Source organism: Thamnophis sirtalis, unplaced genomic scaffold, assembly GCF_051295495.1.
Source record: "Thamnophis sirtalis isolate CommonGarterSnake01/CBP01778 unplaced genomic scaffold, rThaSir2_p1.2 scaffold_10, whole genome shotgun sequence".
NCBI classification, from domain to species: domain Eukaryota; kingdom Metazoa; phylum Chordata; class Lepidosauria; order Squamata; family Natricidae; genus Thamnophis; species Thamnophis sirtalis.
Genome location: NW_028261390.1, coordinates 54562377 through 54585309, shown reverse-complemented (window position 1 = coordinate 54585309; position 22933 = coordinate 54562377). Strand labels below are relative to the sequence as shown.

At 41.3% G+C, this 22933-nt stretch overlaps 1 protein-coding gene and 1 pseudogene across 1 annotated transcript in view; one reads left to right on the top strand and one right to left on the bottom strand.

The window, feature by feature from the left end:
• Nucleotides 1–5941: 5941 nt before the first annotated feature.
• Nucleotides 5942–7297, top strand: LOC148043894 (uncharacterized; annotated as a pseudogene).
• RAB28 (RAB28, member RAS oncogene family) overlaps nucleotides 7057–22933 on the bottom strand; it is a 131941-nt gene continuing 116064 nt past the window's right edge. Inside the window, exon 7 of the mRNA XM_087724637.1 lies at nucleotides 7057–7364. Within this exon, the coding sequence (XP_087580763.1) occupies nucleotides 7302–7364 (63 nt within the window). The 3' untranslated portion in view covers nucleotides 7057–7301. The remainder of the gene's footprint in view (nucleotides 7365–22933) is intronic.

Sequence of the window (22933 nt, the reverse complement as noted above, 5' to 3'; positions counted from 1 at the left end):
CTATATCTATATCTATATCTATATCTATATCTATATCTATCTATATCTATCCATATCCATCCATCCATATCCATATCCATATCCATATCCATATCCATATCCATATCCATATCCATATCCATATCCATCCATCCATCCATCTATCTATCTATTGTTTTTCAGCTTAATTAATTTTATTCTTGTTTTGCAGCTATTTGTACCAATCATTCCAAATTTCATAATATTCTGACTCTTCTTTGTCTTTTAATTTTAGTGTTAATTTGTCCATCTCTGCACAATCCAAAAAATTTTGTATCACTAATTCGTCTGAGGGGATATTATTTTGTTTCCAGCATTGGGGAAAATGCTATTCTAGCTGTGGTCAGCAGATGTGTTAATATGTACTTAATTTTCTTTGTATATTTCCCTTTGATTATTCCCAGCAGAAAGAGTTCGGGTTTGTATTTTATTTGTTCTCCTGTAATTTCTTCCACCCATTTCCAAATTTTTGTCCAATATTTTTGAGTTTCTGGGCAGGTCCACCATATGTGATGTTTGGGTACATTTTAGCCAATCACGTTGGTGGTAAATGCCAACGATAAAACATGTAAATTATTTTTTCTGGTTCCATTTTTCTCCAAATATCTATTAAATTTAGCTCCTCCATCATCTCAAAGCAAGTTGTTGGTAATACATTTTTTTATTTTTAGGGGTTTTTTGTCACTTACATAATCTTTTTTACTGTCCACTATGGCATTATAATCTGCTATTATACAAATATTCCTCAATCAAATTTCTCTAATATTTGCATGTAGTTTTTTATAAAAGTCCTTCTGATTTTCGTTTGGGGCATATATTGATACCAGTAGTACTGATTTTTGGTTTATCCCTATCTCTATCATTAATATTCTTCCCTTTGGGTCTGCATAAATTAAATTTGTCTTTATCCCACCTTTAACATATATTGCTATCCCTTTTCTCTTTTCTTCTGCTGATGCTGCATATAATTTTCCTAATTTAGGACATTCCAGGTATTTTATATTATTTTTTTAATTTGTGTTTCCTGTAAGCATATTATATCTGCCTTTTGTTTTGTTAATTTTGCCCAGATACACTTTCTTTTTGTTGGTGAATTTAAACTGTTAATATTTACTGACAATAATTGAATTTTTTCTTCCATTCTCCTAATTCTCTGCCTCTCTTTATTTTTTATTAACTCTAGTTTCTTTTTTGGCTCCTTGTTTTTGGTCTCACTTCCTCCTCTCTCTGTTGCTCTTTCTTCTCCCTACTACTTTCTCCTTGTTCTCCTCCCCTTGTTCTCTGTTGTTGTTCTTCCTGGCTTCTATATTCCAACTCCTCCTTACTGCTCTGTTCCTCTTCTGGGCCTACTAGTTGCTCATATAAATCTTGTGCCTTCTCCAGATTGTCAACTTTAATCCTTTTCTCCAGCCAAGTTACCAGCATCCCTTCAGGCACCAACCACCTAAATAGTTTATCTCGTTTAATCAGTTGTGTCACCAGAAATCGATAGTCTCTCCATTGCTCCATCACTCTTCGTGGGACTCTTTCTCCCAGAGTGACCCAATAGACAGAAAAGGGAAGCAGTATGCTCCCTCCCATATTTGGGCATACCAAGGGTTGTGACACAATACATACCTATTTCCCTGGCTTAGCTGATAAAGGAGGAGAGCCTGTGGCTTAGTGGCTAATATAACTGCCTAATATGTAATACAGCCCAGGTTCGATTCCGAGTAAGGGTATGGCTAGCTGATGAGAGCTAAATAGCTTGAAATAGACCTATACTAGTCTCCCTTTATTTATTAATCAGCACAAATGCAACATTATAATGGTTGCTTGTTCAAAATTGCTAATCTCCGAAAGTTCTTCACCGATTGCTTTGAAATTTTGACACAACATTGCATTCAAATACGTGAATGTTTTTATATACAAATATTACATAGATGTCACACCTGTGACAGGTAAAAACATGATTTTTTTAAAAAACATGCTTTTTTGAAAACCAGCGCCTTCTAGTGGACGTAAAAGCAACACATGCTATACTAAATATTTCATGATTCCATTTCAATGTTTTCCATTGCATTGTTATATTGATTTTTCATAGATTTCCATTAATTTGATTATTTCATGTGATATTGTGTTGGAATTCAGCTGTGTCGTTTACCATGTGTTTCCTTTGCTTTTCAGTTCGTGTTTTTGCTTTTTTAATATTTTGCAATTTTATATTTTTTTTGTTGTAACTTTCTTTCTTTTTAAGTGCAATCATTCTCACAGAAAATCAAACTTAGGTCATCGTACTCTCGGAGCGGAAGCAGTGCGATGAGTAATTGCAAATCAAACTGAGGAACAACGCCCGTCAGCGAACGAGCGAAACAGACAAAAAGAATGGCTCAAATACGTGCCGAGGAAGCAGCCAAGCGATGTGCAGCCAGACTTGAGAATGCACGGTTGCGAGCACACCCATCGCGTTCTGCAGCTTCAGATCTCTTTCATTCTCAACAGAATGAACGCGACAGGCTGAGAGTGGCTGAAAGATGTCAACGAGAAACAGCAGATCAGCATCAAACACAATTCCGTGCTCAGCAATCATGCGATTACAATCATCTTGCATTCCGGTACAACCCAGCTGATGATTATAGTTTGAGCCACCATGTTCTCATTGGCACTATGACTGAAGTGTGTGCTTATTGCAAGGCTCGAGATTTAATGGAGAAATGAAAGGAATGTATTGCGCCGCAGGAAAAATTAAACTGCCTCAACTTGGAGAACCGCCACAGCCATTAAAAACTTTGCTTGCCGGATATACCGCCAAATCAAAGCATTTCCTATCTAACATCAGGAAATACAACTCATGCTTCCAAATGATGTCGTTCGGCGCAGAAATCGTAACAGTTCCATTCATGCCAACTTTCAAAGTAAAAGGACAAATCTATCATAAAGCCAGCTCCCTGCTTCGGTTCCCAGATGGTCAACATAAATTCCTACAAATGTATTTCATCGGTGATGGCAATGATGAATTGAATGCACGCTGTGGAATTTCTACTGCCATAAAAAGGTCCATGGTTTCCCAACTGCAAAAACTTCTTCACAAAAAAAAAAAAAGCAATTTAATGCATTTGTTCAAAACAGCAATTGACATGATGCCATCTGATATACACAAGATTGTTATTCATGCTGACAAAACGCCTGCTGGAGAACATGTGCAAAGATTCAATGCTCCAACTATAGACGAAGTGGCAATTGTTATAGTCGGAGATCAATTCCAACCTAGAGATATTGTTCTTCATCGCAGATACGATCAATTGACTAAAGTTGCAGAAACTCATCGATGCTACAATGTCTACAATATCCAATCATTTTTTGGGATAGTGCCGATGGATATCACTTCAACGTTAAGATGATAAATCCAGTCAGTGGTGAAGAAACAAATATGAAATGCAGCGCAATGAACTATTATTCATACCGACTAATGATTCAAGAGAATGAAAACAATCACATTTTGAAATGCCGTCAATTGTTTCACCAATACATCGTAAATATGTATGCAAAAATTGAAACAGAATGTTTGATATTCATCTGTTGGAATCAGACCAAGCTTCGCTCTGAAGAATACGTTCATTTGCAAAATGCAGTTATAAATGATGGTAAGACAATGAACATTGGAAGACTAATGATTTTGCCATCTTCATATACAGGCTGTCCAGGTCATATGCATGAGTACGCTCAAGATGCAATTGTATATGTTCGTCACTATGGGCGTCCAGACCTATTCATTACATTCACATGCAATCGAGCTTGCAGCAATATACAACAACTCTTACTTCCTGGCCAATCGTTGGTGGATAGGCATGACATCATAGCATGTGTTTTCAGACAGAAGCTGAAATTGCTGATGGATTTCATGGTAAAACATGAAGTGTTTGGGTTTGTGCACTGCTGGATGTACTCAGTGGAATGGCAAAAAAGAGGATTGCCACATGCACATATACTAATCTGGCTCTATAACAAAATCACTTCAAACGAAATCGATGATGTAATATGTGCTGAAATACCCGATGCCAATGTCGATAAGGATTTGCATGAAGTTGTGATGAAAAATATGATACATGGACCTTGCGGTACACTGAATCCAAATTCACCATGCATGATAGACAGAAAATGTCCTAAGCGATATCCTCAAGCATTAATATCCAACACAGTTGCAGGAAACGATGGATATCCTTTATACAGAAGAAGATCAGCAGAAGATGGCGGTAAATTAGCAACCATACAAATGCAAAACGATGACATTAAAGTAGATAACCGGTGGATTGTTCCATATTCGCCTTTGCTATCAAAAACATACAAGCGCACATAAACATTGAATACTCTAACTCCATTAAATCGATCAAATACATTTGTAAGTACGTGAATAAAGGCAGCGACATGGCAGTTTTTGGCCTGTACCCAGAAAGAAGTGATAGAAATGCGGTCATACATATCGATGAAATTGCACAGTATCCGGCTGGAAGATACATAAGCAGCAATAAAGCTGTATGGTGAATTCTTTCATTTCCCATACATGAGCGAAGTCCAGCTGTTGTTCACTTAGCAGTACATCTAGAAAATGGACAACACGTTTATTTCACACCTGCAAATGTGCAACAAATAGCCCTGAATCCACCGGCTACAACATTAACTGCTTTCTTCACGTTATGTCAAAATGACGCATTTGCGAAAACACTGCTGTATTTGGAAGTGCCTATGTATTTCACATGGAATGTGAGTAGAAAATCATTTCAACGACGCAAACGAGGAGAGCGAGTCGACGGGCAACCTGGCACATTCAAACAAACTACGATAGGCAGACTGTACACTGTACATCCCAATCAAGATGAATGTTTCTTTCTTCGCATGCTGTTGGTAAATGTGCCCGGTCCAACATCTTCCCAGCAATTGCAAATTGTGAACGGCGTTACACATGCCACTTTCCACAGTGCATGTCAAGCTCTGAATTTATTGGAGAATGACCGACACTGGGATGTTTGCATTAATGACACGTGCAACATGTCACATCCAAATCAAATTCGTGCATTGTTTGCAATCATATTGACCACCTGCTCTCTTTCATCTCCAACAGAGTTATGGGAGAAATATAAATCGCACATGGCTGAGGATATTTTCCATTGAACGCGCAAGGAAAATTCAAATATGAACATGGATTTCACAGCAGAAATCTACAACGAAGCATTGATAATGATTGAAGATTTATGCTTAGAAATTGCAAACAAAGTTCTCAATCAATTGGGAATGCCATCACAGAATCGATCTGCTGCTGCTTTGTTCGATGTAGAATTGTGTCGTGAACAAAATTACAACACAGGGGATCTTTTGTCGTATGTGCAATCAAATATTCCTAAGCTAACGCTTGAGCAAAATGACATTTATGATCAAATAATGCAAACTGTCAATAACGGGGTTGGAGAAATCTTCTTCTTAGATGCGCCAGGAGGAACTGGTAAAACATTCCTAATTACATTGATTCTGGCAGCAATTCGATTCCAAAATGACATAACCTTAGCTCTTGCGTCATCGGGAATAGCTGCAACATTGCTACCAGGGTGGAAGAACTGCTCATTCTGCTTTGAAATTGCCATTGAACATGCAATTCATTGAAACTCCCACGTGCCACATTTCCAAAGCATCCGGCATGGGAAAAGTATTGCAGAAATGCAAACTTATTGTTTGGGATGAATGCACAGTGGCGCACAAAAAATCACTCGAGGCTCTTGATCGATCATTGCAAGATTTGCGAGGAAATATCAGACCATTTGGGAAGGCATTAATATTGCTTGCAGGACATTTCAGGCAAACATTACCTGTAATTCCTCTATCGACACCAGCGGATGAAATAAATGCTTGCCTGAAATACTCTACTTTTTAGCGACACATAAAGACATTAAAATTAACTACAAATATGCATGTCCAGCTGCAAAACGATCTGAGATATTCTCACATCAATTGCTGGAAATTGGGAATGGAAAAGTGCCGGTTGATCTGACCTCAGGACAAATTTCATTGCCTCATAACTTCTGCAATTTAGTGACATCATAAGAAGAATTGGTTGAAAAAGTATTTCCCCATATTCAAACCAATTATAAAATCACGATTGGCTGAGTGAACGAGCTATTCTTGTGGCCAAAAACAAAGACGTCTACGAACTTAACAATATTATTCAGTCTAACATTCAAAGTGAGGCAGTCACATACAAGTCCGTCGACACTGTTGTGGAAGCAGATGAAGCGGTTAATTATCCAACATAATTTTTGAATTCACTCGATCTGCCAGGGATGCCACCGCACGTACTGCAATTGAAAATCGGCGTGCCAATTATCATGCTGCGAAATATCAACCAGCCAAAGCTTTGCAACAGCACGCGGCTTGCAGTAAAAAAAATTAATGGCCAACGTCATAGAAGCAACAATCTTGGCAGGACCTTCCAAAGGTGAAGATGTCCTCATTCCTCGCATTCCTATGATTCCAACGGATATGCCATTTCGATTTAAGAGATTGCAATTCCCAATTCGATTGGCGTTTGCAATCACCATCAATAAACCTCAGGGCCAATCTTTAGAATTGTGCGGTTTAGATTTAGACACGGATTGTTTCTCACATGGACAATTATATGTTGTGTGTTCTAGAGTCGGCAAACCAGACAATCTCTATATCTGCACAGACAATGGAACAACAAAAAAATATTGTATACTCACAAGCATTGTAAAATTAAACATATTAGAAACTTGAGCTTTCTCTTTTTATTTCTTTTCCATTTAACCAGACTGGGCCACAGCAACGCGTGGCCGGGTACATCCTTTTATAGTCCATGAAATATTTTTAAAACACTAGAAAGTACATTTGGTGAAATAGGGTAGATAGATAAGTAAAGCAATAAATATTTATTACTTGTATAAAATGTAATATTGCATACAATTGAATGAAGGTTCTTTTCTCTTTCTCCCTTTGACTAGTAAAAGAAAAATGTCAAAAACTGGTTGAAAGGTGTCATAGTGAACTGTTTTATATATACTGCTTTCCACTGTAAACAATGTAATTATACGCTTTCTGACATCTGTGGGACACTTGGGAATTCAAATGTCACCTCTTCAAGGAATACTCTCCATTTTTATAAATAAAATAAACAAATTAGGGCAAACTGCAGCTTTGTCAATGAGTTCTTTTATAGATTCTGGAATTTGTGTTTTCCATCTCATGTCCCTTTGCCTCATGTGCAGTTTCTTCAGATTCCCTCAAGGGCCAATGAAGTTTTAGAAAAGCAATATATGAATCCTTTGGAATTCCCCAAGAAGGCAAGCATGTTTTGTGTCAACCTGCAATGGAAGAGTAGGTGGTTAGCAGAAAATACTAATCACTGGAGAAGGCATGGGCAGGTACAAAGCACTATAGTAGAGTAAGACTCATTCAATGAAACTCCAGAGTCAACTGGAACAGGGTCATCCCAAGACTCCTGAAACTAAACTGCCCTGATACCCCCAGCCAATACACCAACATGATGTTCAAAATGATTCAGAGATCTTAAAGAGTGGTTATTCTTCCTACCCATGTGCCCAGAATGCTTGGTGAGCATTCTTGAATTGTCACTGCAGCATAAATCAGCAAATGTCTCATTTTGAAAAGAAATGGATGAGCAAAATAATGTCTTTATGCACAGCATAATATACAAATGACATTTGCACATTTGGAATATGTTTTGGCTACAAACAGTTCTCGGCTCAGTTCCTGACATTTTTTACAGCTAAAATTGTAGTAGGGTAGAGAAGAGAGACCAATAAGTCCATAGTTTGCTGAAGGTCCATTTGCTTAGGTCAAGCCCAGATGCACTGTTCTCACAGTTAATGGCCAAAACCAATGAGACAATCAAAACAAGCATCCTTTGAAAGAGTTCAGATCTGTAGAAACCCATGCTGAACACAGTCTGTACATTTCATGTCTACAAGATGGACAGCTTTGCATAAAAAGGCCAGTGACCAATATACTGAAATTACTATTCTGCAGAGAACCCAGGAGGATTATGTGGTAGAATGTGTTTATGAAAGGGAAGGCAATGTGATGGACTACAGTCGGCAGTTTCCCAGGAAGGAGGCAGAACATTCTAGGGCTGACGGTGACACAAGAGACATCACAAACCAGAGCTAGATCATAAGAAGAGGAAACATAGCCACTTCCTAGAATCTCCTGGGATATATCCATTATGTTAGGGCAGTTTAGGTTTAGTCTGGCAAGTTTCTCACTATATCAGGGGTGTCAAACTGGTGGCCCATGTACCAGATGCATCATGCGCAGGCCATGCCCAAGGAAAAAACCATCACGATATGTCATGTGACAGCGACATGACACTGTGAGTTTGACACCCATGGTTTATATGGTGGAAGCAGATAAAGAACTAAACTTTGGCTAGATTGTGTTATCTAGATTTATTTCATGTGGTTTCAGGCTGGAATTTAATGCTGAATAACTTTGGTTGCATTTGTAGATGACCTGTGACGGAGCCAGAGTGGAAACTTCTCATCCACAGACTCATCCCCAAAAGCAGCGTTTGCCTACCACCCCCCTCTGCACCAGCAGTGTTTGCCTGTGCGCGTATGCTGCTTGTGCTGGATGGGGTGGCAGGCAAATGCTGCCTGCATGTGGCTATTACTGGGTGGAGCCTAATACTAACCTCCCCAGCATCGACAGCAGTTCCATGCAGGCAGCATTTGCCTGCTCCCCACACAATTTTTTCTCTATCGCATAACCTGTCACCAATTGCATTCTCCTCACATCTCCCTCCTTCACCTTTCCCAGCATCATTGTTCTTGCTGCTGGGGGGGGGGGGGGAGGACAGTGGAATGGGATCTTTAGGTTCCCACCAATGGCTGCGCCTCCTTCACCTTCAGCCTTCTGCCTAAGGCAGCTTTCCTCCTCCTCTGGCCCTCCCTGGCCATTCTCCCACTCAATTACCTCCAATAGACCGATCAGATCCCACAGATTAGGCCTCCTCCGAATTCCATCCGCCGGCCAATGCCGACTGGCGACTACCCGGAGGAGAGCCTTCTCTGTGGCTGCTCCGACCCTCTGGAACGAGCTTCCCGTGGAGATTCGAACCCTCACCACCCTCCAGGCCTTCCACAAAGCCCTTAAAACCTGGCTGTTCTGACAGGCCTGGGGCTAAAGAGTTTTTGTCCCCCTTCTCGAATGGTATGGTTGTTGTGTGTTTTTAAATTTTGTATTGTTAAGTCTCGTCTTTTTTATCCCCCTGTCTGTACCTCCTTCCCTGATTGAATTGTGAGCCGCCCTGAGTCCCCTTCGGGGAAAAGGGCGGCATATAAATGTAATCAATCAATCAATCAATCAATCAAAAGGCCCCTGGCCCTCCGCCATGTGCCCTTTGGCCGGCCCATTCGTTGAGGCACCCTTTGGCCTGGGCCTTTGGCTGCATGAGACAAATAGCTACCAGTCAATTGGGTAGCAGGCAAAAGCCATAATGCTGAGGGGGCAGCGTGCATGTCATGGTTCCCAAAAATACCCCCAACAAAATAAAACTCCGAGGCTAGAGGTTCCTCAAAGTTCCACTTTGTTAGAGAGATGTTATGTTGGCACATCTGGGGAAACCCAAATCTGAAAGCTTCCAGGTTTTCCCTACCCAATTGAAAGTTCACAACCCTGCCCCCATACTGGGCTCTATCTAACAAAATGAAATTCAATGTAGAGAAAAGTAAAGTCTTACACTTAGGCAAGAAAATCCAAAAGTACACTTATAGATTGGGTGAAACTAGGTTTAATAGGAGTAACTGTGAAAGGGATCTTGGAGTCTTGGTGGACAACCAGTTAAATATGAGCCAGCAGTGTGTGGCAGCAATCAAAAAAGCCAATGCAATCCTAAATTGCATTAATAGAGGGATACAATCAAGATCAAGTGAGATACTAATACCTCTTTTAGTAAGACCACACCTAGAATACTGCATCAAGTTTTGGTCTTCACGCTATTATAAAGATGTTGAAAGTATAGGAAAAAGTGCAGAGAAAAGCAACTGGGATGATTAGTGGACCGGAGACTAAAACATATGAAGAATAATAACCGAACTAGCCATGGCTAGTCTGGTGAAGAGAAGGACAAGAGGAGACATGATAGTCGTGTTCCAATATTTGAGGGGCTGCCACAGGATGGGAGGGGTCAAGCTATTTTCCAAAGCACCTGAAGACCAGACAAGGAATAATGGATGGAAACTGATCAAGGAGAGATTCAATCTAGAAATAGGGAGAAATGTTTTGATAGTGAGAACAATCAACCAATGGAACAACTTGCCTTCTGAAGTTGTGGGAGCTTCATCCCTGAAGACTTTCAAGAAGAGGCTGGACTGCCATTTGTCAGAAATGGTGTAGAGTCTCCTGCTTGTGCAGGGGATTAGATGACCAACAAGGTCCATTCCAACTCTGTTAATCTATTACCTGGTAGGACATACCAGCCATAGAGGATGATGGGGGCAGCCCTGGAAATTAAGGTGTTGTAGACCTCATCACTCAGCCCATCTCAGAAGTTATTATTTTTACTGCTTTTACTACTTTGTATAACACAATCTTCCTAGAGAACTTTATTAGCAAGAAAAGAAATTTTATTTTAAAAAGTGGGATATATAAAAAATATTAAATATTATGCAGAATTAAATCAGAGTCCAAGGCAGAGCTATCCTTAAAGTTCCAATTTAATACCCAATCATCTTCAAGAGCAAACCTGGTCCTCTGTGGATTGTGACTCAGTCCATAGATCCTGGGCTTGGTTCAAAGAGCTGCCTAATTAAAAAAAAACCTCTAAATGGAGGACAGATCAGCTACTTGAATCCTCTTCTTCCTTTTTCTTCCCCTCTACACATTTTAGGCAAGTGCTGAATACATTTCTGGTTTTGACATACATATTTCAAATTTTGCTAATTTGCAATCTATTGAAGATCTGGAACAACAATATCAGGACCAATTTTGTTTTGCAATAGGGCAGTTGTGCATGGATGGATAACAAGCTAGTATTACATTGCATTACTTTAAGCTGCCTTACAATTCAAAGGGTCATTCAATCTGGAGCACATATATAATAGTTCCTCTGTAAGAGAGAGGAGGGGAGGAGGAGGAGGAGGAGGAGGAGGAGGAGGAGGAGGAGGAGGAGGAGGAGGAGGAGGAGGAGGAGGAGGAGGAGAAGGAGGAGGAGGAGAAATCCACAAAAAACTAGCATGGTTGCCCAATGAACTCTCAGACCGAGAAGTAATGGGCAGTAGAGAGAAAGCAAATGTCAGCGTTTCAAATAGTATGCAGAATTAAATCAGAGTCCAAGGCAGAGCTATCCTTAAAGTTCCAATTTAATAAGACAGACATGTTGGTAACCATCTGTGGAATCCCAAATCTGAAAACTTCCTGGGATTTCACCCAGTTGAAAGTTCATGATCTTATCCCCACACCCATAAATCCATCACATGGTCCAATCTTCTTCGGCCACGTTGGCATCTCCACCCAGCTGTTTCCGGTCAGGTGCAGAGGTGTGGAGACAAAAGATGTCCTTGGCTTCTAGAAAAGAATGACAACAACACATTCCACCATTCTACTCCTTTCTATTCCCGCTCCCAACTACTACACTAATGAAACAGCATAATGAAATAATAGAAAGTGTGGCAGGTCAAAGATCCTAAAAGGAACATAACTACAGGCCTGACAGCAGAAATGTTTAATTGATACTTTGCATCTGTCTTCACACAAAAAGAAAACACTACTCAATTTATCAAAAACAGAACCATAAATGACAGGTTAGTAATACAAATTAAAATATGCAAAAATAAGGTAAAAGAATACTTGTCAGCTCTAGATGGCTTCAAATCAATGGTGGGATTCAAAAAATCTTATTACCAGTTCTGTGGGCATGGCGTGGTGGGCATGATGTGGTTTGGTGGGCATGGTTTGGTGGGCGTAGCTTGGTGGGCATGGCAGGGAAAGGCTACTGTAAAATCTTCATTCCCACCCCACACCAGGGGAAGGTTACTGCAAAATCTCCATTTCCTCCCGATCAGCTGGGACTCATGAGGCAGAGAATAGATGGAGGTGGGGCCAGTCAGAGGTGGCATTTACTGGTTTTCCAAACTACTCAAAATTTTCACTACTGGTTCTCCAGAACTGGTCAGCATCTGCTGAATACCACCTCTGATTCAAATAATTGGGTCCTGAGAGACTACATCCCAGAATTCTGAAGGAACTGGCAGGTGTGATTTCAGAACCATTGAAACATATCTTTCAAAGCTCTTAGAGTACAGGGGAAGTACTTGAGGATTGGAAAAGAGCTGATGTGGTTCCCATCTCAAAAAAAGTGGGGGAAAGCCAGGAAATTACAGGCCAATCAGCCTGACATCAATACATGGGAAAATCTTGGAAAAGACGTGCAACAAATCTGTGAACACACAGAAGCAAATAAAGTTTTACAGATGGCACCTACTACCCACGAGAATTGCAAGAATGTTTCCGGAATGTTCACCAGCCTCCTGATGGAAGTGTAATTAACTACATGGAACATATTATCATATGTGGTGGGTGGATGTGCGAGGCCACAAAAAATATTGGACAAAAATAAAAGATTGGCGTGAAGAGATTACTGCACATTCAAATAGAACTAAAATGGAACTATTTTTATTAGGAATAATTAAGGGGAAGTATGAGAAGAAAATCAAATATCTAATTCTACATATAACCATGGCAGCAAGTATCTCATATGCACAGAATTGGAAAAACAAACATACACCAACAGAAGACAATGTGATAAAAAAAATTGGAATGCACCGAAATGGACAGGCTCACAAAAGAACTAAAGGACAAAGAGGAATCAGAGTACTACTTAGTATGGGACTTATGGTATAATTGGCTGTGGGGAAAGAGAGAAAAAAGCAGGATAGTAACAAAAAGAAGAAAAAAGATAGCAATAGCAGTAGACTTATATACCGCTTCATAGGGCTTTCAGCCCTCTCTAAGCGGTTTACAGAGAGTCAGCATATTGCCCCCAACAATCTGGGTCCTCATTTTACCCACCTTGGAAGGATGGAAGGCTGAGTCAACCCTGAGCCGGTGAGATTTGAACCGCTGAACTGCTGATCTAGCAGTAGCCTGCAGTGCTGCATTTAACCACTGCGCCACCTCGGCTCTTAACTGCCAAAAAACTACAAAACAAATCAATAAGGGGGGGATATAAGATAGATTGAGGATGAAATAAGATATATGAGAGGATCAGATGTATACAGTATGTACAAAATAAGATGTGTAAAATGTGTATATAGATATGGATATAGTTATATAAGATATATATGTATTGATAAAGGAAACACAATGGATATGTAAAAGATACAAAATGTGCTGCAAAGACGATATGACTGTATAAATAAAATAAAAAACTTTTTTTTAAAAAGAAGCAAAATTACAACAAGAAATCAACATGGGTTTGTCAACAACAGATCATGCCAAACAAATCTTATTTCATTCCTCGACAAAGTTACTAAATTAATGGATTAGTGAAATGCTGTGGACATTGTATACTTAGATTTCAGTAAAGCATTTGTTAAAGTGGACCATCACCTACTTCTTGGGAAGCTAGAAAAATGTGGGATAGACAGCACCACCACCTGACTGACTGACAAATCATATTCAATGTGTAAGTCCTCAATGAAACTACATCCACATGGAGGGAAGTAAGCAGTGACTCCATTTTAGTTCCATGTTGGGCCCAGTACTCTTCAATATCTTCATATAGAAGGGGAACTCATGAAATCTGCAGATGACATTAAGTTGGCAGGAATAGCCAACACCCCAGAAGACAAGGGCAAGATCCACAAAAATCTTGACAGATTTGAACACTGGGCTCTATTTAATAAAATGAAATTCAACCTATATAAAAACATGATTTGACACTTAGGCAAAAAACAAAAACCAACTGTATAGTTAAATATTAGGTGAAACTGTGAAGTTTCTAGTAGGGCTTTACAAAGACTTAGTAAGATCACACTTGGAATACTACATCCAGTTCTGGTCTCCACAATATTAAAAAAATGTTGAGACTCTGGAAAGAGTGCAGAGAAGAGTAATTATTGCCCATGAATTGTCCATGAATTATTAGGAGGTTGGAGGCTAAAACTTATGAAGAAGAGGTACAAGAATTTGATATGTCTAGTCTAATAAAAATAATAACTAGGGTAGACATGATAGCAATGTTCTGATATTTGAGGGGCTCCTACAAAAATGAGATCTAACTATTTTCCAAAACACCAAAAGGCAAGACAAGAAACAATGGAAACTAACCAAGGAGAGAAACAACCTAGAACTAAGGAGAAATTTCCTAAAGGTGAGAGCAATCAACCAATGGAATAACTTTCAGAAGTTGAGGTTGTTCTATCTCACTGGAGGTTTTCAAAAGAAGACTGGACAACCATTTGTCTGAAATGGTATGGGGTCTCCTGCTTGAGCAGAGGATTGGACAAGAAGACTTCCAAGGTCTCTTCCAACTCTATTATTCCATGCTCTATGGAGGAGGAGGAGGAGGAGGAGGAGGAGGAGGAGGAGGAGGAGGAGGAGGAGGAGGAGGAGGAGGAGGAGGAGGAAGAGGAGGAGGAGGAAGAGGAGGAGGAAAAATAACAAATCTTCATTGTGAGGATGAATATTCATTCTTTGAGCTTGTGGGTTGGTTTCTAACATTTCATTACCAGGCTAGGCAACATCTTCAGTGGAGTTTAGGGGATGTCAGTGTTTATAAGGGCTTTGTGTGATCAGTAGTGATGGGGAGGTCACATAAAGTGAGGGTCATGTTGGGTCAGGATCTTGTGATGAGTCATTATCAGGGGTTGGTTCCTGCCAGTTCTCACCTTTTCTATAGAAGAGGTTCCACAAATCTACAGTGCCATTTAGAACCGGTTCCAGCTACCTCTCCCCCGCCCGTCCGCACACCATCAAGATGAAGACCGAGAGGAGGGATTCTGGGAGTTGAAGTTCACAAGTCTTAAAGCTGTCACATTTGAACACCCCTGGGGGTTTTTTTTCCTAAAGGGTTAGGGGTGCAAGAGTCTTGTAACTTGACAGCTTTAAGACTTACGTGCTTCAAATGCCAGAGTTTCTGAGCCAACATTTTGGTTGCTAAGCAAGAGCATTGTTAAGTGAGTTTCACCACATTTTACTAGTTGGCCACGCCCACCCAGTCAAATGGCTAGCAAGCCACTCCAACCCAATCACATGGCTGGCAAGCCCCTCCCACAAAGCACACCTACAGAAGAGACTCTAAAAAAAATTGAAATCCACCACTGGTCATTATGCATCTTGTGATGGATCCAGTCCATCCAGTGTGGGTTGTGTCAAGTCAGGGTCTTGTGATGGGTCTTGTAATGGGGAGGTCACGTCCACATTCCCAGATGACAACACAGAACTATTGATCAGAAATCTATCCAGCAGACTTAGATCAGATGGCAAAAAGACCATTCTCAAAGATGGCATCAATTTCAACCACAAAGAAGCCAATCCCATTGAATTCCTTGCCAACCTCCAACTCATTCTAAAAACCAACCACCTGGACAAAGAAACATCTCCAATGTCCAAAATACTAGACACAACGAAACACTCAGCCAAAAGGAGAAGAGAGTACTAAAGAAACTGAAACAAGATGAAAGCATTTGCAAACTGATAGGAAAGGTAAGTAAATCCCACCACTGGATCCCCCATACCACACTGCAGCACCACAGTATTAAGAAAAGCAGAAGAGAATGGGTGTTTGACATTGTATTCTGATACACAGTATCCAAACAACAATGCACCACACAGCCAACCACCACACAAAAACTAACCCTACCATACACAGAAGAGGTGTCTGAAATGACAGCCAAAATTCTCCAACCTCTAGGAATAACAATAGCCCACAAACCTACAGCCACACTCTGCCAGGAATTATCCGGAACCAAAGACGGATGAAAGAAACAATGTAATTTACAAGATCAACCATAACAATTGCAAACGATTCGATGTGGGACAAACATCACATCAATTGAAAACCCAAATCCACAATGCCAGCAGACAGTCAATCCCAAATCCCTAATCTCTACCCACCCTGACACCGAACACTGATTGGAGCAATATATAAGGATTATCGGCCATGCTAGTATCTGCCATACTTGTGAGTTTATCAATGGCTGGCATTCCAAGCAATTCCATTAAAAGACACATTGATCTAGAACTAGTCTATGAATCCCTCAGAATTCAATTCAACCACACAGCTAACCAGAGACAGCACCGATCCTCAACCAACCTAAACAACCACCCAACCAGCACTTTATCTACCAATGACTCTCATCTGATGTGACCTACCCATCACAAGACCCATCACAAGACCCTCACTGGTGACCCACACCTGACCCATCACAAGACCCTGACCCAATGTTACACTCATATGATGTGACATCATCATTACAAGACTTACTGACCACACAAAACCCTTATAAAAAGAGAAATACTGACATCCCCTAAACTCCGCTGAAGATGTTACCTAGCCTGATAATGAAATATTCAGAAACTGACCCATAAGCTCGGAGAATGAACCTCCACTCTCATTCTATACCAGAGCTACAGATATTTGCCATCGTCGTAAATCTGCATTTTGCTGTCAACAAGATGTTTGTCCCAACTGAAGCTAAGGTCAATGCAGAATGTCATTAATTTCTTTATTTCTTTTTTTAAAAATAGATTTTAGACTGCATTTGTTAAAAATCCATACCGTGTACGGGTTCTGGGAAGTCGGGGGGGAGGAGGAGGGGTAGGGGGGTGGAGGGAGGGAGGGGCACACACACACAAAAAAAATTGTACTTCGATGTTTTAATGATTGACGAACGATGAAATATTTGTGTTTTAAAAGAAATAAAACCTTTGAATATGAAAGATGTTTGTCCCAACAATTATTTTTAACTAAAAACATTCCAGTGTTTGCAGCTATCTAGGAGAAAATGGGTACAATATTTCTATTGTTCAAGCTTTTAGTTCCTTAGACAAATCAAAATGTGGGTTTATTTTTCAAAATTTCAGGTTATAAAATAATTATTGAATTTTAGCTGCGTATATAGCAATGAAATGAAAAATTCATTTCCCAGTGTTATGTTAGCTTTATTTAATAGCAACTAAAAATTGGTTGCCATCATGTAAACACTAATTAAAATTTGACAGCAGATAAATAAGTAAAGGGATTCTTTTTATTTATTTAAATCATCCAAGAATGTACTTGAGCCAAGCACAACTTCCTATAAAAGCAGAGGCGGATGGAAAAATGATGTGATGCTGAGACAGAATAGTGCTCAAGAAATAAGCCATTCAAATCAAGACTAAATCAGGTCCTTTCCTAAGGTCATTTTGTTTACTAACTGTTCATCTGATTTGCGGCCAAACTAGGTGACGACTGGGCAATGGTCTAATTTTATTTATTTATTTATTTATTTATTTATTTATTTATTTATTTATTTATTTATTTATTTATTTGACTTATATACCGCTTCATAGGGCTTTCAGCCCTCTCTAAGAGGTTTACAAATTTTTTAGCAAATTGAGTCAGCAACTTGCCCCCACAGTCCGGGTCCTCATTTCATCCACCTCGGAAGGATGGAAGGCTGAGTCAACCTTGAGCCGGTGAGATTTGAACCGCTGAACTGCAGATCACAGTCAGCTAAACTGGCCTGCAGTACTGCACCCTAACCACTGCGCCACCTTATGAATGTGCTAATTGGAAGCCCTCTATCATTCCAGTCTCAGATTTCACATTTGAATGGATCAAATAATAGCTCTTGTCTGAGGTTAATCTTAAAAATCTGTGGCCAAAAATTGACTCCTCAAGTGCTTTAACAAATAACAAGATTGTGATCATTATTATTTTAATTCTTTATGAATTTGAGAATTCACAACATTCCACGTCACCTCAGCCTTTCTACATAGCAGCAAAATAGACGTCTTGATCAACTATGGCTCTGAAAAGGATTGGCATCTCCTCTGTGGCTGTGGCTCAGGGGTGGGTTCCTGCCAGTTCTAACCTCTTCTATAGAAGAGATTCCACAAATCTAAAGTGCCATTTAGAACCAGTTCCAGCTCCCTCCCCCCGCCCATCCAGACATCATCAAGATGAAGAGCGAGAGGAGGAATTCTGGGAGTTGAAGTCCACAAGTCTTAAAGCTGTCAAGTTTGAACACCCCTGGAGGTTTTTTTCTAAAGGGTTAGGGGTGCAAGGGTCTTGTAACTTGACAGCTTTAAGACTTACGTGCTTCAAACGCCAGAGTTTCTGAGCCAACATTTTGGTTGCTAAGCAAGAGCGTTGTTAAGTGAGTTTCACCACATTTTATAAGTTGGCCATGCCCACCTCATCACATGGCTGGCAAGCCACTCCCACCCAGTCACATGGCCAACAAGCCACTCCCACAAAGCAGGCCACACCTACAGAAGATGTTCTAAAAAAATTTGAAACCCACCACTGCTGTGGCTTCATATATGATCATATGAGAAGAACCAAAGTTTGTTACAGTTTAAAGGTCGCAAGACAGTCTTCTCAGATTTGGGATCTTTCTGGTCTTAATAATATTTTGATGATGTTTTTCCTGCTGCCACAGCAACCCTAAGTTACTTCATTGTTCATTTATATCTGCTGAGATTTGTTTTCCCATGTTTGATTTTCATGACATTTTATTGTTTTCAGCTTGAGTTTGAACAATACAAGAAAAAAAAGCAATTTACTTTTTTGTAACAAATTTCAGGTACTGATTCTCAGCTAGATATTTCTGTTAGAAATTGCTCTAACAATTTCTAACTTTATCAATAGATGATACTAGATGCTTTGGACAGATAAATGAGAATTTGGAAACCAAATTTTATTCTTGCTTCCCAAACTGGAATGTCACCCCAGTAATAGATTCAACTTCTTCTTCCAAAAGAAGAATTTATATTGGGTGTTTCCTGGCTAATACATATGGTGAAAGTGCATTGAGAACAGTGGTGGGTTTCAGCCGGTTCGCACCTATCCGGGAGAACCGGTTGTTAACTTTCTAAGCAGTTCGGAGAACCAGTTGTTGGAAGAAACAACTTTGTTGTTTCATTTTGTTTTTTCCCACTTCATAGGGCTATCATTTTCTTTTTTCCCACTTCATAGGGCTAATCCTGTAAGGAAGGCAGGAAGGAAACATTCTGGTGTTGTTTTTAGCCTCATCTTTATTGCCCTGCTTACAGAAACTGCCTCTCCCGTTAACCCTTATCCCATTGTAACAACTGAGGTGAAGTGCCCATCAATGTGAGTGACATTGAATTGGCCATGCCCACAAAGTCACATGACCAATGAGCCACGCCTACCCAGGTGATCATTAGAGCAGAGAACCGGTTGTTAAATTATTTGAATCCCACCACTGATTGAGAAGTATATATAACTTAAACCCAAACTAATAGTTATAAGGCAAGGTGGAGGGTGTACCAAAAGTCAGAATTATAGGGTAATTTAAATATATTTTTTCAAAGAAAATATATTGCTGTACTTGAGAATGCTCAAAGGTCATGCATCAAATGAGGAAGGATTGAGAAGAAAATGGCAGTCACTTTGTACATATAATGTCATTTATAGCAGGGGCTCCAGGACTGAGACCGGGCTGCAGCATGCCAGATACCGGGCCATGCAAACAAGCGAAGACCTGTCCACAGGATGCAGACAGCATACCATCTCCAGTCCAGGGAAAAACCTCACTCAGAACCTGTTCCTGGTGCCCAAAAAGTTGGGGGCTGCTGATTTATAGTGTATAATAAATTATGTAGAAGAGTTGTTGTGGCCCAGCAGGAGCCGTTGGAGCTGCCACCAGACTCCGACAGCGAGGGGCCCTATGAGTCAGCTCTGGAGGATATGGAGGACCCTGGACAGGGTTCCGACTCCGAGCAGGGCGCAGAGAGGCTGGTTGGCCACCAGGAGGTGCCTGAACCTTGGACCAGTGAGGAGGAGACAAGGGAGTGTGATCCGGACATCAGCAATCAGTTGTTCCTGGATGCCCGGCACCAAAGAGCTGATAGGCATAAGGAACAGTTGTGCAGTTACAGCAGATAATTGCACTCAGCTGGTGGTAATTAGGCTCCTCTCAAGACTATAAGAGGAATAGCAGCAGTAGACTTATATACCGCTTCATAGGCCTTTCAGGCCTCTCTAAGCGGTTTACAGAGAGTCAGCATATTGCCCCCAACAATCTGGGTCCTCATTTTACCCACCTCGGAAGGATGGAAGGCTGAGTCAACCCTGAGCCAGTGAGATTTGAACCGCTGACCTGCTGATCTAGCAGTAGCCTGCAGTGCTGCATTTAACCACTGCGCCACCTTGGCTCAGTGCACACCCCTCATTGCAGGAGTCAATGCATTGACTAAAAGTTGGAGAACTTTTGTGGCTAGCTTGGCAGGCTGGATTGCTGCCAAGCCTTATCTGTGCTGGTATGCTGCCAAGGACCTGTCTGTCTTTTAATAAATTGGTGTGTGTTGGTGTGGGATGAGGGGGGTCAGAACAGGGAGCTATTATACTACATAATAAACAAAGTACAATAGCAATAGTACTTAGACTTAAAACTTCATAGTGCTTTACAGCCCTCTCTAAGCTGTTTACAGAGTTAGCATATTTCCCCCAACAATTTGGGCCCTCGTTTTACCAACCTTGGAAGGATGGAAGGCTGAATCAACCTTGAGCCAATCAGGATTGAACTGCTGGCTGTTGGCAGAATTAGTTTGCAATACTGCAATCTCACCACTGTGCCATCATGGCTCATAGTATAAAATAAAAAGGCTACTGTTTCTTATCAGGAAGAATTCAATGGTTTTTAAGTAATTAAGACAAAAAAAATCACGTGAACAACAAAACAATCTGTTTTCTACAATTTAAAACTAGGTTTCAAAACCGTCTCATTGTAATCTTGCAATTTACTGGAAGGAAGAGGACTAGAGGAAAATTTCAGGTATTATGCATCAGTCCTACTGCACTCCCATGTTGTCCTGAAACCGTTAAGAAACAAGTTGCTACTTTCCACAAAGGAGATTGTTTTATATATGCTGCTTTTCTCCATTTCCCAGATGTTCGATTGGGTAATGGATAGGCACACACAGGCTTAACAGTAACAACAGCTCATTATTAAGTACAACAAGTGAGAACAATCCAGTGAAGATTGAGTCTGACAGCTGACCTTTTATAGGGAGCTGTCAGACCCTTCGACCAATAGGATTAAACCTCTGTTCCCAACGGAACAGAGGACCTTGGTGGAAACCACTGTAATTAGAACTAATACCTAACACCCCTCCCCTCTTGGATGGAACAATCCTACTTGTAACGTAGTCACGCAGGTAGGCGGGCTTTTGGGTAGCTCTGCCTGACCTTCGCAATTCAGTAGGAGGGGTTTCCTTGGACAGGTCAGACAGACCTGTTTGCTCCGCAGCTCCGTTTGGTGGAAGCTCCTGGAACCTATCACAGGCTGTGGCTGGAGCTTCTAGAGCCGGTTCGCTCAGAGCTTGCTGCGGGCCTGCAACATAACCAGATAAGTTTCCCAGTACCCTCAGTCTTGAGCTGGCCGTGGAAGGAGTGAGTGTTTGCTTCATTTGGGTAGGGCTTTGGCTAACTCGTGCAGGAGTTACCTCTGGTTGTCTAAGAGTGGAGTTGGAGAGGCGGCCATGGAGTTGGTCAATATGCCTTCTCCAATTCCAACCATCCACGAGCTCTAAGAGGTACAAACGAGGGGCGGTGATGCCTATCACTGTGGCAGGAATCCACAGAGTTCCCCTGGCGTAGTTGTGGGCATATACCGAATCCCCTATGCTAAATATCTGAATCTTGCTTGTGGAGTCTGGGGGCAATGAGGCAGAATAATTGGGGTGTAGCCGGTCTAAGTGGGAACTTAGCCGGCAACCCATGAGAAGCTCGGAGGGGCTTCTCCCTGTTGTGGCACTGGGTGTGATGTGCTGAATTAGCAAATAGTGGTCAACCCGTGTTTGCCTAATCTTCTGGGCCCATTGTAGAGAGGGCCTCTTTTGCAGATCTCACCATTCTCTCCACCTGACAATTGGAGGCCAGATGGAATGGCACAACCAGGGCATGCCTGATCCCCTGAGCTGCTAGGAAGATCTCAAATTGCATAACCGTGAATTGGGGCCCGTTCTCCGAGACCAAGACATCAGGCAGTCCGTGCATGGAGAAAAGTCTCTGTAGCACCTTGATGACCGCTTCTGCCATGGTGGAGGTCATCAGGACTACCTCTAACCATTTCGAGTAGGCGTCCACAACTATGAGAAATGTCTGGCCATGAACTGGGCCAGCAAAGTCAATGTGCACTCTAGACCATGGTGCTTGAGGTCGCTCCAACTCCTTAGTCGGTGCCTCTGGGGGAGCTGGTCTGGACTCCTGGCACAGTGTGCAGGTAGCCACCCATTCTTCGATCTCCCTGTCCATGTTAGGCCACCACACATAACTCCTAGCCAAAGACTTCATACTGACAATTCCAGGATGCCCTACGTGTAAAGTCTCTAATACTGCAATGCACAGTTTAGGTGGAACAATGACCCGGTCCCCCCACAGTAAACAGCTGTTTACAACCAATAACTCATCACGTTTGGCAAAATACATTTTAAAATCAACCCCAACAGGCCCCTTGGGCCACCCCCGCCACACCCAATTCAAAATTTGCTTGTTGGTGGAGTCCTTGGCAGAGTGACGGGCAATGTCACTGGATGAGACAGGCCCAGTCTCAAGGCAGTCAATGAGGAGGACTGGCATCTCAGGGGTAGGGTCAGTGAGAAGTTCAGGCAGCGGGCAGCGGCTCAACGCATCAGCGTGTCCCAAAGTGGAACCTGGTCGGTGGATGAGGTGGTAGGAGTA